The sequence below is a fragment of the Ranitomeya imitator genome, chromosome 4, assembly GCF_032444005.1.
Source record: "Ranitomeya imitator isolate aRanImi1 chromosome 4, aRanImi1.pri, whole genome shotgun sequence".
NCBI classification, from domain to species: Eukaryota; Metazoa; Chordata; class Amphibia; order Anura; family Dendrobatidae; genus Ranitomeya; species Ranitomeya imitator.
The window spans coordinates 687,308,014-687,322,605 of NC_091285.1; the positions used below are offsets into that span (position 1 = coordinate 687,308,014).

Here is a 14,592-nt window from a genome sequence, read left to right on the forward strand (position 1 = left end):
CTGCAGCTCTTTTGGAGAACACGTCTGCATAGGGCCAATAGTGCTTGGGGAGAGAGGAAAGATCTGCGGGTACCTGTGTAGTAGCAACCTGAACGCACTCCCTCTGACATCTACCCTCGCAGGATTTACTCCATCCCAAAATTCTCCCAGAGGACCACTCAATATGAGGAGAATGGTAGCGAAGCCATGGTATCCCCAACAGGACCTCATCAATTCCCTCAGGAATGACTAATAGGGAGATTATCTCCTGATGTGATGGAGACACAGAAAGCGTGAAAGGAATGGTTTGGTGGGTAATCTGTGAGGGTAGTGTTGACCCATTTACCACTCGAACGGTCACAGGCTTGGCGAGTATCACCAAGGGTATTGCGTGACGCTGGGCAAAAGAGGAAGACATAAAATTACCCTCTGCCCCAGAATCCACGCATAGCTCGACCATAAGAGTGGATGGGCCTATGGTAATTGTCCCCTTGAAGGACAACTTTGAGGCAAACGTCGCCATGTCTAGTGTACCTCCTCCAACTGCCACTAAACGCTGACGTTTCCCCGACCGCTGAGGACCCTTGGAGGCAAGATATCCTGACTGCCGTTGAACATGACGGACCTTATGTGCACAGGCGGACTGATACTTGGATCCCGCTCATGTCACCTCTAAGGCCTCATGTGACTCGGACGCCTGGACTGGAGATTCCAAAGGTTTGGCGAAGGTGGGAGCCAGCCGAAACCTCTGCCTACACTGGGCTCGCTCCAACCTTCGCTCGTGAAAACGAAGGTCTATGCGAGTAGATATGGCTATGAGCTCCTCCAGTGTGGCGGGAATCTCCCTAGTGGCCAAAGCGTCTTTCACATGGTCAGCCAGCCCCCTCCAAAATACGGGAATGAGGGTTTTATCTGACCATTCCAACTCAGAACGCTAATGTCCGGAAGAGAACAGCAAAATGGCTGACCATGGTTGAACCCTGAGTCAAAGCCAGCAGCTGGAGCGCTGTATCATGGGTGACTTGAGGTCCTAAAAAGACCTGTTTCAGAGAGTCCAGAAACCGAGGAACACTCCGCACCACATGATCGTTGCGCTCCCACAGCGGCGTAGCCCACTCCAACGCTCTGTCCGACAAGAGGGAGATTATGAATCCCACCTTTGCCCGCTCAGTAGGGAAAAGTGCAGCCAGGAGCTCGAGGTGTATACCACATTGGCTCACGAAACCCCTACAGGACTTACTGTCCCCAGAGTATCTCTCAGGCAAAGGAAGGTGAGATAGGGTCGGAACAGAGGTGGCAGTGGGTAAAGCTGCTGCAGCCATGCTAGCAGCCTGAACAGCTATTGCGGTAACATCCACCGCCGAGGTTGCACGCTCAAGAGACGCCAACCAGCCCTCCAGCAGCTGGATGTACCCCTGCCATCGCTGTTCATCCGCCATTACTTAGCCAGATCCTGGTGCTAGTAATCTGTTAGGGTTGGCGGAACGCACCAAATATATAGTTTATTAGATGGAATTGGTGCGTTCGCAACCCGGAATCCACCGTGCAGGAAAGTACCTCCTGCTAAGTAAGACGGACTATATGGTGGTACTATAAGTATACATACAAGGGTTAACTTCACCCTGCGTGAAGGAAGCGATCCTGTTGCGTCACAGGACCGCGGTACCGCACATAGAGCGCGAGCAATAAGTCAGCGAACACAACCCCAACTAGGATTGAAGTCCGATTAGACCACTGCTGGCACAACACCGCAACTGGGTGTGTAAGGAAACTATTGAAATAGTAAATAAGGCACGAGAGTGCGTGCGGTGCCGCACTGACGGACGCCACTAACCACCCAGGCTTGGGTAAGGAAAGCGCAGAGGAAGCGCACGGCGCCGTACTGGCGGACACAGCAACTAGACGCTGAGATGTGTGTTACGTGCTGTTGGATAAGTCGGGCGCTAGATAGCAAACATACACCTTCCGCGAACAGACATTCAATAGGGAGGGTTATTTAAAGAGCGACTTTCACTCACAACACACACATATATAAGACGATACTAGCGCATGGCCGTGCAGTCATGCGCAGTTTATATAGTTGCAGCACAGGAAGCTGCTACTGAAGTTTTTGCCCTTTCAGGACCTTCCAGAAGGACCAATGGAAAGTGCTGCAGTACCTTAGCATGTTTTGCCCTTTCAGGACCTTCCAGAAGGACCAATGGAATGTACTGCAGCACCTGAGCATGTGACCGAACATGTGGCCCTCGACCTCCAATGGGAGACCCTGCCCTGGGCATGCTCAGTGTGAGTAAACAAGGACTTAGTCCCAGAGAGGCTCGCTCGCCGCAGATCAGTGCAGGGTACCATAGGAAAGCCAGAAAAGGCAGTAGTGACCCTATGCACCGAATCAGCCTCAGCGAGACGCTGGGAGCGACATCTCCACTGAGCAGAGCCCACTGCGGCCGATACCGAATGGGAGACCGCAGCAGACACGGATCGAGATTCCCCCTGTGCAGCAGAGGAAACTCGACTCCTAACACCCAATTCGGTTATTCTAGAATATGCATGTCCACGTAGTATATTGCCCAGCCACGTAGTATATTGCCCAGCCACGTGGTATATTGCCCAGCCACGTAGTATATTGCCCAGCCACGTAGTATATTGCCCAGCCACGTAGTATACAGCACAGAGCCACGTAGTATATTGCCCAGCCACGTAGTATACAGCACAGAACCACGTAGTATATTGCCCAGCCACGTAGTATATTGCACAGCGATGGAGTATACAGCACAGAGCCATGCAGTATACAGACTTAAAATAAAAAATAAACATATACTCACCCTCCGTTGAAGTCCTGGCCCTGTGTGCGGTGCACGCGGCAGCTTCCAGTCCCAAGGTTGGTATGGGCGCAGGACCTGTGATGACGTCACGGTCACATGACCGTGACGTCATGGCAGGTCCTTGTCGCATACCATCCTTGCCACCGGAACCTGCCGCTTGCATGGAGCGGTCACCAGAGCGCAGCGAGGAGTGGGAAAGGCGCCAGAAGGTGAGTATATGATGATTTTTTAATTTTTTTCTTATTTTTAACACTAGATCTTTTTACTATTGAGGCTGCATAGGCAGCATCAATAGTAAAAAAGTTGGTCACACAGGGTTAATAGCAGCGTTAATGGAGTGTGTTACACCGTGGCATAACACGGTCCATTAGCGCTGCCATTAACCCTGTGTGAGCGCTGAGTGGAAGGGAATACAGAGCGGGCACTGACTGCGGGGAGGAAGAAGCGGCCATGTTGCCGCCGGACTGCGCCCGTCGCTGATTGGTCGTGGCAATGGTCGTGGGCTTTTTGCCACAACCACCAACGACTAGGATTCCATGACAGACAGAGGCCGCGACCAATGAATATCTGTGACAGACAGACAGAAGGGCAGACAGAAGGACAGACAGAAAGATGGAAGTGACCCTTAGACAATTATATACAGTTAGAGCCAGAAATATTTGGACAGTGACACAATTTTCGCGAGCTGGGCTCTGCATGCCACCACATTGGATTTGAAATGAAACCTCTACAACAGAATTCAAGTGCAGATTGTAACGTTTAATTTGAAGGGTTGAACAAAAATATCTGATAGAAAATGTAGGAATTGTACACATTTCTTTACAAACACTCCACATTTTAGGAGGTCAAAAGTAATTGGACAAATAAACATAACCCAAACAAAATATTTTTATTTTCAATATTTTGTTGCAAATCCTTTGGAGGCAATCACTGCCTTAAGTCTGGAACCCATGGACATCACCAAACGCTGGGTTTCCTCTTTCTTAATGCTTTGCCAGGCCTTTACAGCCGCAGCCTTCAGGTCTTGCTTGTTTGTGGGTCTTTCCGTCTTAAGTCTGGATTTGAGCAAGTGAAATGCATGCTCAATTGGGTTTAGATCTGGAGATTGACTTGGCCATTGCAGAATGTTCCACTTTTTGGCACTCATGAACTCCTGGGTAGCTTTGGCTGTATGCTTGGGGTAATTGTCCATCTGTACTATGAAGCGCCGTCCAATCAACTTTGCAGCATTTGGCTGAATCTGGGCTGAAAGTATATCCCGGTACACTTCAGAATTCATCCGGCTACTCTTGTCTGCTCTTATGTCATCAATAAACACAAGTGACCCAGTGCCATTGAAAGCCATGCATGCCAATGCCATCACGTTGCCTCCACCATGTTTTACAGAGGATGTGGTGTGCCTTGGATCATGTGCCGTTCCCTTTCTTCTCCAAACTTTTTTCTTCCCATCATTCTGGTACAGGTTGATCTTTGTCTCATCTGTCCATAGAATACTTTTCCAGAACTGAGCTGGCTTCTTGAGGTGTTTTTCTGCAAATTTAACTCTGGCCTGTCTATTTTTGGTATTGATGAATGGTTTGCATCTAGATGTGAACCCTTTGTATTTACTGTCATGGAGTTTTCTCTTTACTGTTGACTTAGAGACAGATACACCTACTTCACTGAGAGTGTTCTGGACTTCAGTTGATGTTGTGAACGGGTTCTTCTTCACCAAATTAAAGTATGCGGCGATCATCCACCACTGTTGTCATCCGTGGACGCCCAGGCCTTTTTGAGTTCCCAAGCTCACCAGTCAATTCCTTTTTTCTCAGAATGTACCCAACTGTTGATTTTGCTACTCCAAGCATGTCTGCTATCTCTCTGATGGATTTTTTCTTTTTTTTCAGCCTCAGGATGTTCTGCTTCACCTCAATTGAGAGTTCCTTTGACCGCATGTTGTCTGCTCACAGCAACAGCTGTGAGCAGACAACAGCTTCCAAATGCAAAACCACACACCTGGAATCCACCCCTGACCTTTTAACTACTTCATTGATTATAGGTTAACGAGGGAGATGCCTTCAGAGTTAATTGCAGCCCTTAGAGTCCATTATCCAATTACTTTTGGTCCCTTGAAAAAGAGGACGCTATGCATTACAGAGCTATGATTCCTAAACCCTTTCTCCGATTTGGATGTGGAAACTATCATATTGCAGCTGGGAGTGTGCACTTTCAGCCCATATTATATATATAATTGTATTTCTGAACATGTTTTTGTAAACAGCTAAAATAACAAAACTTGTGTCACTGTCCAAATATTTCTGGCCCTAACTGTAGTAGGTAACACCAAAAGTTTTTCTCCACTCATGGTTAGTGGTTGGGTGAAGCCATTTATTGTCCAACTACTGTGTTTTCTCTTTTTAAATCATAATGACAACCCAAAACATCCAAATGACCCTGATCAAATCGTAGTTTGACAATAAATGGCTTCACCCAACCACTAACCATGAGTGGAGAAAAACATTTGGTGTTATTGTTCATATTCTGTGAAAAAAGGCCAAGAAAGTAAAAATTTTCCCGGGGTATGTAAACTTTTGAGCACAACTGTATATATATATATAGCTGACACCCAATAATGATATTGCCTGCGCCATACTCATACGGTGGTTTGGGGGAACATAAGGAGAAGTAAAGTCTAAAACAGTAAAAATAGAAGTAGCATCAAATGAAAGCGAGACATGAGAAACATGAAACAGACAGCAGCTTAGCACCAAAAGTTGACAAGTCTTTGATCCTTTAAGATGCATTCTTGCATGATGAAGGGCCGAGAGGACAAGATAAAGAGCGTGGTAACAACTCATAATAGTAACTATTAAAATAATAATATATTTATATCCTGTTTTGGTGGAGTAAGATGATGCTGTGTCAATAGTCTCAAAAATCATAGGTAATAGTCATAATTTTCTTTCTTCATCCTCAAGGTTCCATTTTGAGAGCTATCAACATCTTCAAGCCTTGATGTTCGCCGTAGAGGAGATCAATAAAAATGTTAATATTCTTCCCAACATTTCCATTGGCTTTCAAGCATTTGACTCCTGCACTATGCTCCAACAAGACCTGGAGGGAACTTTAAAAGTGTTGTCAGGATTTGGTGGGGTCATCCCAAATTACAGGTGTCAAAATAAGGTTCCTCTCAGCTCCGTGATCGGTCACTCAATTTCCACGCACTCCATGGTGGTGGCTCATATACTTGGCCTGTATAGATATGTGCAGGTTAGTAGTATCTGGGCCATTAAGAAAATATTCAAAGTACGATATCAACAAAAATAAAAGCCTCAAAAACATTCAGTCCTTTAGATTAAAAATGTTACATCCTGAGTAGACTTACAGTTAGGTCCATATATATTTGGACAGAGACAACATTTTTCTAATTTTGGTTATAGACATTACCACAATTAATTTTTAACAAAACAATTCAGATGCGGTTGAAGTTCAGACCTTCAGCTTTCATTTGAGGGTATCCACATTAAAATTGGATGAAGGGTTTAGGAGTTTCAGCTCCTTAACATGTGCCACCCTGTTTTTAAAGGGACCAAAAGTAATTGGACAGATTCAATAATTTTAAATAAAATGTTCATTTTTAGTACTTGATTGAAAACCCTTTGTTGGCAATGACTGCCTGAAGTTTTGAACTCATGGACATCACCAGACGCTGTGTTTAATCCTTTTTGATGCTCTGCCAGGCCTTTACTGCGGTGGTTTTCAGTTGCTGTTTGTTTGTGGCCTTTCTGTCTGAAATTTAGTCTTTAACAAGTGAAATGCTGCTCAATTGGGTTGAGATCAGATGACTGACTTGGCCATTCAAGAATATTCCACTTCTTTGCTTTAATAAACTCCTGGGTTGCTTTGGCTTTATGTTTTGGGTCATTGTCCATCTGTAGTATGAAACGACGACCAATCAGTTTGGCTGCATTTGGCTGGATCTGAGCACACAGTATGGCGGCTCTGAATACCTCAGAATTCATTCGGCTGCTTCTGTCCTGTGTCACATCATCAATAAACACTAGTGACCCAGTGCCACTGGCAGCCATGCATGCCCGCGCCATCACACTGCCTCCGCCGTGTTTTACAGATGATGTGGCATGCTTTGGATCATGAGCTGTACCATGCCTTCGCCATACTTTTCTCTTTCCATCATTCTGGTAGAGGTTGATCTTGGTTTCATCTGTCCAAAGAATGTTCTTCCAGAACTGTGCTGGCTTTTTTAGATGTTTTTTAGCAAAGTCCAGTCTAGCCTTTTTATTCTTGATGCTTATGAGTGGCTTGCACCGTGCAGTGAACCCTCTGTATTTACTTTCATGCAGTCTTCTCTTTATGGTAGATTTGGATATTGATACGCCGACCCCCTGGAGAGTGTTGGTCACTTGGTTGGCTGTTGTGAAGGGGTTTCTCTCCACCATGGAGATTATTCTGCGATAATCCACCACTGTTGTCTTCCGTTGGCGCCCAGGTGTTTTTGCATTGATGAGTTCACCAGTGCTTTCTTTCTTTCTCAGGATGGACCAAACTGTAGATTTTGCCACTCCTAATATTGTAGCAATTTCTCGGATGGGTTTTCTCGGTTTTCGCAGCTTAAGGATGGCTTGTTTCACCTGCATGGAGAGCTCCTTTGACCGCATGTTTACTTCAGAGCAAAACCTTCCAAATGCAGCACCGCACCTCAAATCAACTCCAGGCCTTTTATCTGCTTATTTGAGAATGACATAATGAAGGGATTGCCCACACCTGTCCATGAAATAGCCTTGGAGTCAATTGTCCAATTACTTTTGGTCCCTTTAAAAACAGGGTGGCACATGTTAAGGAGCTGAAACTCCTAAACCCTACATCCAATTTTAATGTTAATACCCTCAAATGAAAGCTGAAAGTCTGAACTTCAACTGCATCTGAATTGTTTTGTTTAAAATTCATCGTGGTAATGTCTATAACCAAAATTAGAAAAATGTTGTCTCTGTCCAAATATATATGGACCTAACTGTATGTCTGTCTAGAGATGAGAAAATCGATTCTGGATACTGGATGATCTGGATACACATGATGAGAGCATTATACTGCCTCTGTACAAATCCCTAGTTAGACCGCACATGGAGTACTGTGTCCAGTTTTGGGCACCGGTGCTCAGGAAGGATATAATGGAACTAGAGAGAGTACAAAGGAGGGCAACAAAATTAATAAAGGGGATGGGAGAACTACAATACCCAGATAGATTAGCGAAATTAGGATTATTTAGTCTAGAAAAAAGACGACTGAGGGGCGATCTAATAACCATGTATAAGTATATAAGGGGACAATACAAATATCTCGCTGAGGATCTGTTTATACCAAGGAAGGTGACGGGCACAAGGGGGCATTCTTTGCGTCTGGAGGAGAGAAGGTTTTTCCACCAACATAGAAGAGGATTCTTTACTGTTAGGGCAGTGAGAATCTGGAATTGCTTGCCTGAGGAGGTGGTGATGGCGAACTCAGTCGAGGGGTTCAAGAGAGGCCTGGATGTCTTCCTGGAGCAGAACAATATTGTATCATACAATTATTATGTTCTGTAGAAGGACGTAGATCTGGGTATTTATTATGATGGAATATAGGCTGAACTGGATGGACAAATGTCTTTTTTCGGCCTTACTAACTATGTTACTATGTTACTATGATTCGAGAATTTAATTTTCTTCTAATTTTACAAAAAAATTAATTTGCTAGAACCCAAACTTTTGATGATTCAATTTGCTTCGATAAACAAAAATAGCCTTGTGGTCACCATTTGCTTGATTCTTTTTAGTGTCTAGAAGGGGGTTAAAAATATAAAAAATATGCAAAACATTATACCCAGTTTGCTTCTCCTGGTTCTCTACTGGATCACTTCCTCAATGCAGCTCCTGTCTTCTCTCCTGTATTCACTCTTTGGTGCCTCTAGAGTTGACTAGGCCTCAAGTGACATCAGAACATCACAGGGTGATACATGACAATGCAACAGTCAGCCCCAGTGGCAATGAATAGCGATCAAGAATGAAGACAGAAGAGAAGACTGGAAGTGGAGGCAGGAAATGATACAGCACAGTACTAGATCCCCAAATTAATGACTAGTACAGGTGAGTATGAAAAAAATTACCATAACCTGTTTGTTGTCTATGGTTTGGGGTCTGAAAAGAATCAATCTTAATTGCCAAATTGAATTTTCATAGATTAGCTAATTTCTACTTGTGATCCATAACTTCATTTTTTAATTATCTTCTTCAAAGTTTTAGAGGTCACAGGTCTTGATTTTTTATTTCCCACAGATAAGCCACTTTTCTACTAGTTCACTTCTAAGCGATCGGTCACAGTTCCCATCCTTCTTCAGAACCATCCCCAGTGACACCTTTCAATCACAAGGACTGGCCCAATTAGTACACCATTTCGACTGGACTTGGGTTGGCTTGTTAGCCGTGGACAATGATTATGGACAAAATGGAATTCAACTTGTCAAAAAAGAAATCGCTAAGACCGGAGCATGTGTGGCCTTTACCGAGACAATTAAGAGGGGTCAACCTGATCGCAATGCTCCACATATAGTGAAGACAATGAAGATGTCAACAGCCAATGTTGTGGTTGTCTTTTCCAATGATATTGACCTTGTTCCTGTTTTGGATGAGATGCTAAGACAAAATATCACAAAAAAGACACTCATTGCCAGTGAAGCTTGGTCTACATCCACCGTAACGACCATGGGGAGATTTACAGGCACCATAGGTTTTACCCTCTACAGTGGAATTATTCTTGGATTTCAGGCTTTTCTTAACAAAGTCCATCCTTCTACCTCTCTTGGAAAGAATTGGGTGAATCTACTTTGGGAGCAAACCTTTAACTGTAAATTTTTCAATGACTCCAATATAAGCATCGATGTAAAAACTCAAAGTAAACAATGCACTGGAGAAGAACGTTTAGGAAGTGTCCTGAACAGTTACAATGATGTGTCCAGTTTAAGAGTCACGTATAATGTCTACAATGCGGTCCACATGGTTGCCAAAGCTTTGGAAGATCTAAGAAATTGCAATAAAAGAACTGATCCATTTTCCAATAGCAACTGTGCTAAGTTATGGAATTTTGAACCATGGCAGGTAAAGCAGCATACTAAAACTCCCAGCTCACTAGCCCTAGTTCACGTCTCTACTCCAGCTCCTGTTTAGCTTATGTTATTCTCATTTTGATCTTGCCGCCTTTTCTTTTCATTCTGCTATTTTATTTTGTTCCTTGTTTCACCTCCTGGTTCTCACCCAGGGACCAACTACTCTTGCTAGCTGCTCCATCGGCCAGCGACTTCTCAGAAGAACCAGGGACGCTGTGTAAGACCACATCCCTGTTCTTTGTCAAGGGTGAAGTACAGCGCATCAATGGCACCTGATAGTCGGAGGGTCCAGTGAAAAGCTTGTCTGTGAAAGCCCTATTAAAGGAGTTGTCCAGGACAATTTTTTTTTACTATTGGCGTAAAAACTAACAGGCATGTAGCTGCTAAATACCTGCCTGTTCTACCCATCACAGACTCAGGGCGGTCATCAACTGATCCTGCCATGGGTTCAGCTCCTCCAGGGCTGGCTCCAGGTTTTTGTGGGTACTGGGCGAAAGATTCTCAGTTGGCGCCTTTAACACTTACAACGATTCATGATTCACAGATACGGCAAAGAAATATAAGTATAGTACAATGCCAAAGATTTCACTTACTTCTTACATTACACGAGTGATATATATTGTAAATTCTACAATAGCTCAGAAACCAGACAGTATATTCCTCCAAATAGTATTATGGGCACCACATAGTACTCCATACAGAATAATGAGCCCCATATATTGCTCCATACAGTATTATGGGCACCACATAGTGCTCCATACAGAATAATGAGCCCCATATATTCCTCCATACAGTATTATGGGCACCACATAGTGCTCCATACAGAATAATGAGCCCCATATATTCCTCCATACAGTATTATGGGCACCACATAGTGCTCCATACAGAATAATGAGCCCCATATATTCCTCCATACAGTATTATGGGCACCACATAGTGCTCCATACAGAATAATGAACCCCATACATTTCTCCATACAATATTATGGGCACCACATAGTGCTCCATACAGAATAATGAGCCCTATATATTGCTCCATACAGTATTATGGGCACCACATAGTGCTCCATACAGAATAATTAGCCCCATATATTGCTCCATACAGTATTATGGGCACCACATAGTGCTCCATACAGAATAATTAGCCCCATATAAGGCTCCATACAAAATAGGTCCCATATAATGCTCCATACATAATGTGCCACCTATGATGCTCTAGTATGGTGGGCCCCATATAATGCTCCATATACAATGCTCCATATATGATGCCCCAATGTATGATGGGCCCATATAATGCTCCATATATGATGCCCCATATATGATGCTCCAGTGTGTGATAGTACCCATACTGTATATTGCTTCAAATATTAAAAAAAATGAAGTTTTCACCTCTTCTCACTGGTCGCTGCTCTGCTCCGGACTCCTCACCGTCACCATCTTCTGGCTTTCTGCACAGTGACTGCTAAGGCAAGGGGGCACAGACCTGATGTCATCGTGGTTAACACCTGAACATCACAATCAGAAGCGGGGAGAGGGGAGAGGTAAGTATCGCAAGTGTCGGGGCCCAGGTGCGCAGGGTGCTGACGCCAGCTCTGTACCATATCAACAGAGCAGCTTTTCTTCTTCAGGGATACTCTGTCAGTGGATTGTGACTGCCGACGCCATGCTGATTGACAGCCAATTCCTTGCAACTACCTGCATGATAGTTCTTAGGCACTTAGTGAAAGAAATAAATAGTCCTGGATAACCCCTATAATGGATGGCAGGCAACAACATACATATTCCAACAGCCGTTTACTTTGTTGGCTATAACATATGTACATTAGGGTGATAGTCAAAAAGATTTTGTGCAAATTTTCAGGTCTCATCCCTGGGAATAATTCCCTTTGGTGTGATTGTACCATACACAAAATGTTGTAATATTGCAACATTGCTTACTGGTGGCTCAATCGTCTAATAATAAACTAATAATTATTTGTAATAAATGTCTTGCAGCAAAGTAAATGTACAATTTTACAGTACTTTTGTGGTTTCACTTTTTGATTTATCGAAACAAGCTTTATTGGGTTCAGGATAGTCATGGCAATGCGTCTCCACTAGTGTTGAGCATTCCGATACCGCAAGTATCGGGTATCGGCCGATATTTGCGGTATCGGAATTCCGATACCGAATTCCGATACTTCCCGCGTATCGGATACCGGAATCGGAAGTTCCCAGAATTCAAATTGAACGCAGCAGCCAATGAGGAATGAATGAAAGTGTGGGCACATCCTGTTTAGCATGGTGGGCATGTAAGTACTGGCAAGGCTTGGATTGGCTGCTGAAATGATGTCACTCTGCACTATAAAAAAGCGCTGCCGCCATTTTGCGCTCACTCTGCTGTGATTTCAGTTAGGGACAGGACGCTGTGTTCTAACTGAGGGCCAGTTGAGCTAGCTAATTGCTTTATTTTCCTTTCCAAAGGCTAATTTAGCAAAACGCTGTGTGTTCTTCACTGTTCACCTTGCTCTTGCCTTGCAGCGCTGTTTTAACAGCGTTCTGCAAGGTCTCTGTGTGTGTGTGTGTGTGCAGCTCACTCTGTAGTCTGTGTGCAGCCATATACCCGGTTGTATTCAGCTCAGGGGGGGTTCACACTGCCTCACACAGTTGTTCTTTTTTGCTCTTAGTGCAGCCTGCTGCACATTTTTTCTCAAATTTCCTATTAGTGTTTTTCCACCAGTCTCCAGCTCTATTGTGGAAAAACACTACATAGGATAACCTAGAGGGGGGTTTTTGGGCCTTGCAGCGCCGTTTACGGCTGTCTGCACGGTCTCCGTGTGAGCCCAGCTCGCCCTGTAGTCTGTGTGCAGCCATAGCCGGTTGGATTCAGCTCAGGGTTCGTTACTGGCTCATACCTTGAGAAAAATTTTCCTTTTTTTCAAATAGTGCAGCCTGTTTAAAATTTGAAAAAAAAAATTCCTATTAGTGTCTTTCCACTCGTATCCAGCTAAATAGTGGAAAAACACTATATAGGATAACCTAGAGGAGGGTTTTTTGGCCTTGCAGCGCCGTTTACGGCTGTCTGCACGGTCTCCGTGTGAGCCCAGCTCGCCCTGTAGTCTGTGTGCAGCCATAGCCGGTTGGATTCAGCTCAGGGTTCGTTACTGGCTCATACCTTGAGAAAAATTTTCCTTTTTTTCAAATAGTGCAGCCTGTTTAAAATTTGAAAAAAAAAATTCCTATTAGTGTCTTTCCACTCGTATCCAGCTAAATAGTGGAAAAACACTATATAGGATAACCTAGAGGAGGGTTTTTTGGCCTTGCAGCGCCGTTTACGGCTGTCTGCACGGTCTCCGTGTGAGCCCAGCTCGCCCTGTAGTCTGTGTGCAGCCATAGCCGGTTGGATTCAGCTCAGGGTTCGTTACTGGCTCATACCTTGAGAAAAATTTTCCTTTTTTTCAAATAGTGCAGCCTGTTTAAAATTTGAAAAAAAAAATTCCTATTAGTGTCTTTCCACTCGTATCCAGCTAAATAGTGGAAAAACACTATATAGGATAACCTAGAGGAGGGTTTTTTGGCCTTGCAGCGCCGTTTACGGCTGTCTGCACGGTCTCCGTGTGAGCCCAGCTCGCCCTGTAGTCTGTGTGCAGCCATAGCCGGTTGGATTCAGCTCAGGGTGCGTTACTGCCTCATACCTTGAAAAAAAATTTCCTTTTTTTCAAATAGTGCAGCCAGTTTAAAATTTGAAAAAAAAAATTCCTATTAGTGTCTTTCCACTTGTATCCAGCTAAATAGTGGAAAAACACTATATAGGATAACCTAGAGGAGGGTTTCTTGGCCTTGCAGCGCCGTTTACGGCTGTCTGCACGGTCTCCGTGTGATTTAAACTAGCTCTGTAGCCCGATCTGCACCAAAAAAAAGGTTAAGTTCACCAAACACAACTTACACTTGTGTAGGCCACATTTGAAAAATAATAAAGTTTAGTCCACAATTTACAACATTAGTGTTTCTTACACCTGTTAGGAGGAGCATTACAGGAATAAGCACACTAAGGCCTTAGTACTTTTCTGCTTATCTTTATCTGTCAACCAAGATGAAGAGGGCAGGGAGTAAGGCACGTGGGCGTGGGCGCGGAGCAGGGAGAGGAGCAGGGAGAGGACGTGGTGATTCTGTGCCTGCTGCGGGCGCCGGTGACTCGTCGTCACTCAGTTTCAGCAGGGAACAGTCCTTCATGCGCAGCTTTGTCGGAGAGCGCCGTGCACCGCTGCTGCGTGAAGACCAAATTGAAGCCGTTGTCGGGTGGATGGCAGCTAACGCCTCGGCATCGACTTCAGTTAGTGCCACATCCTCTCAGGCACAGAGCACTGGAGAGCAGCCATCTGTCTCTTCACCACCTGCCAAATTGGCCAGGCAGTCAGAGAGCCCAGGACAGGAGCCGTCTCTACTTCTGTTCTCTGAATCTCTTGGCTTGGAAACAGGGGGCCAGCCAAGCAGCATTGGAGAAATGGAAGAAGAGGCAGTGTGCAGTGATGCCCAAAAGCTTTATCTCTCTGACTCTGAAGAGGCAGGTGGGCCAGTGCCTCCGGTGACCACAGCGCAGTACGCATCTGATGATGAAACTCAGGTGCCGCTTTCTCGTGCGTACTGTGCTGCTGAGACTACCCAGGAGGAGCAGTTGGTG

The 14,592-nt window shown here is 44.6% G+C and overlaps 1 protein-coding gene across 1 annotated transcript in view; it reads left to right on the plus strand.

Moving 5' to 3' along the window:
- The window catches only part of LOC138674708 (extracellular calcium-sensing receptor-like), an 87,414-nt gene that overhangs the window by 23,697 nt on the left and 49,125 nt on the right, over window positions 1-14,592 (plus strand). The window contains exons 5-6 of the mRNA XM_069762524.1: window positions 5,759-6,050; window positions 9,107-9,925. Coding sequence (XP_069618625.1) covers window positions 5,759-6,050; window positions 9,107-9,925 — 1,111 coding nt within the window. The remainder of the gene's footprint in view (window positions 1-5,758; window positions 6,051-9,106; window positions 9,926-14,592) is intronic.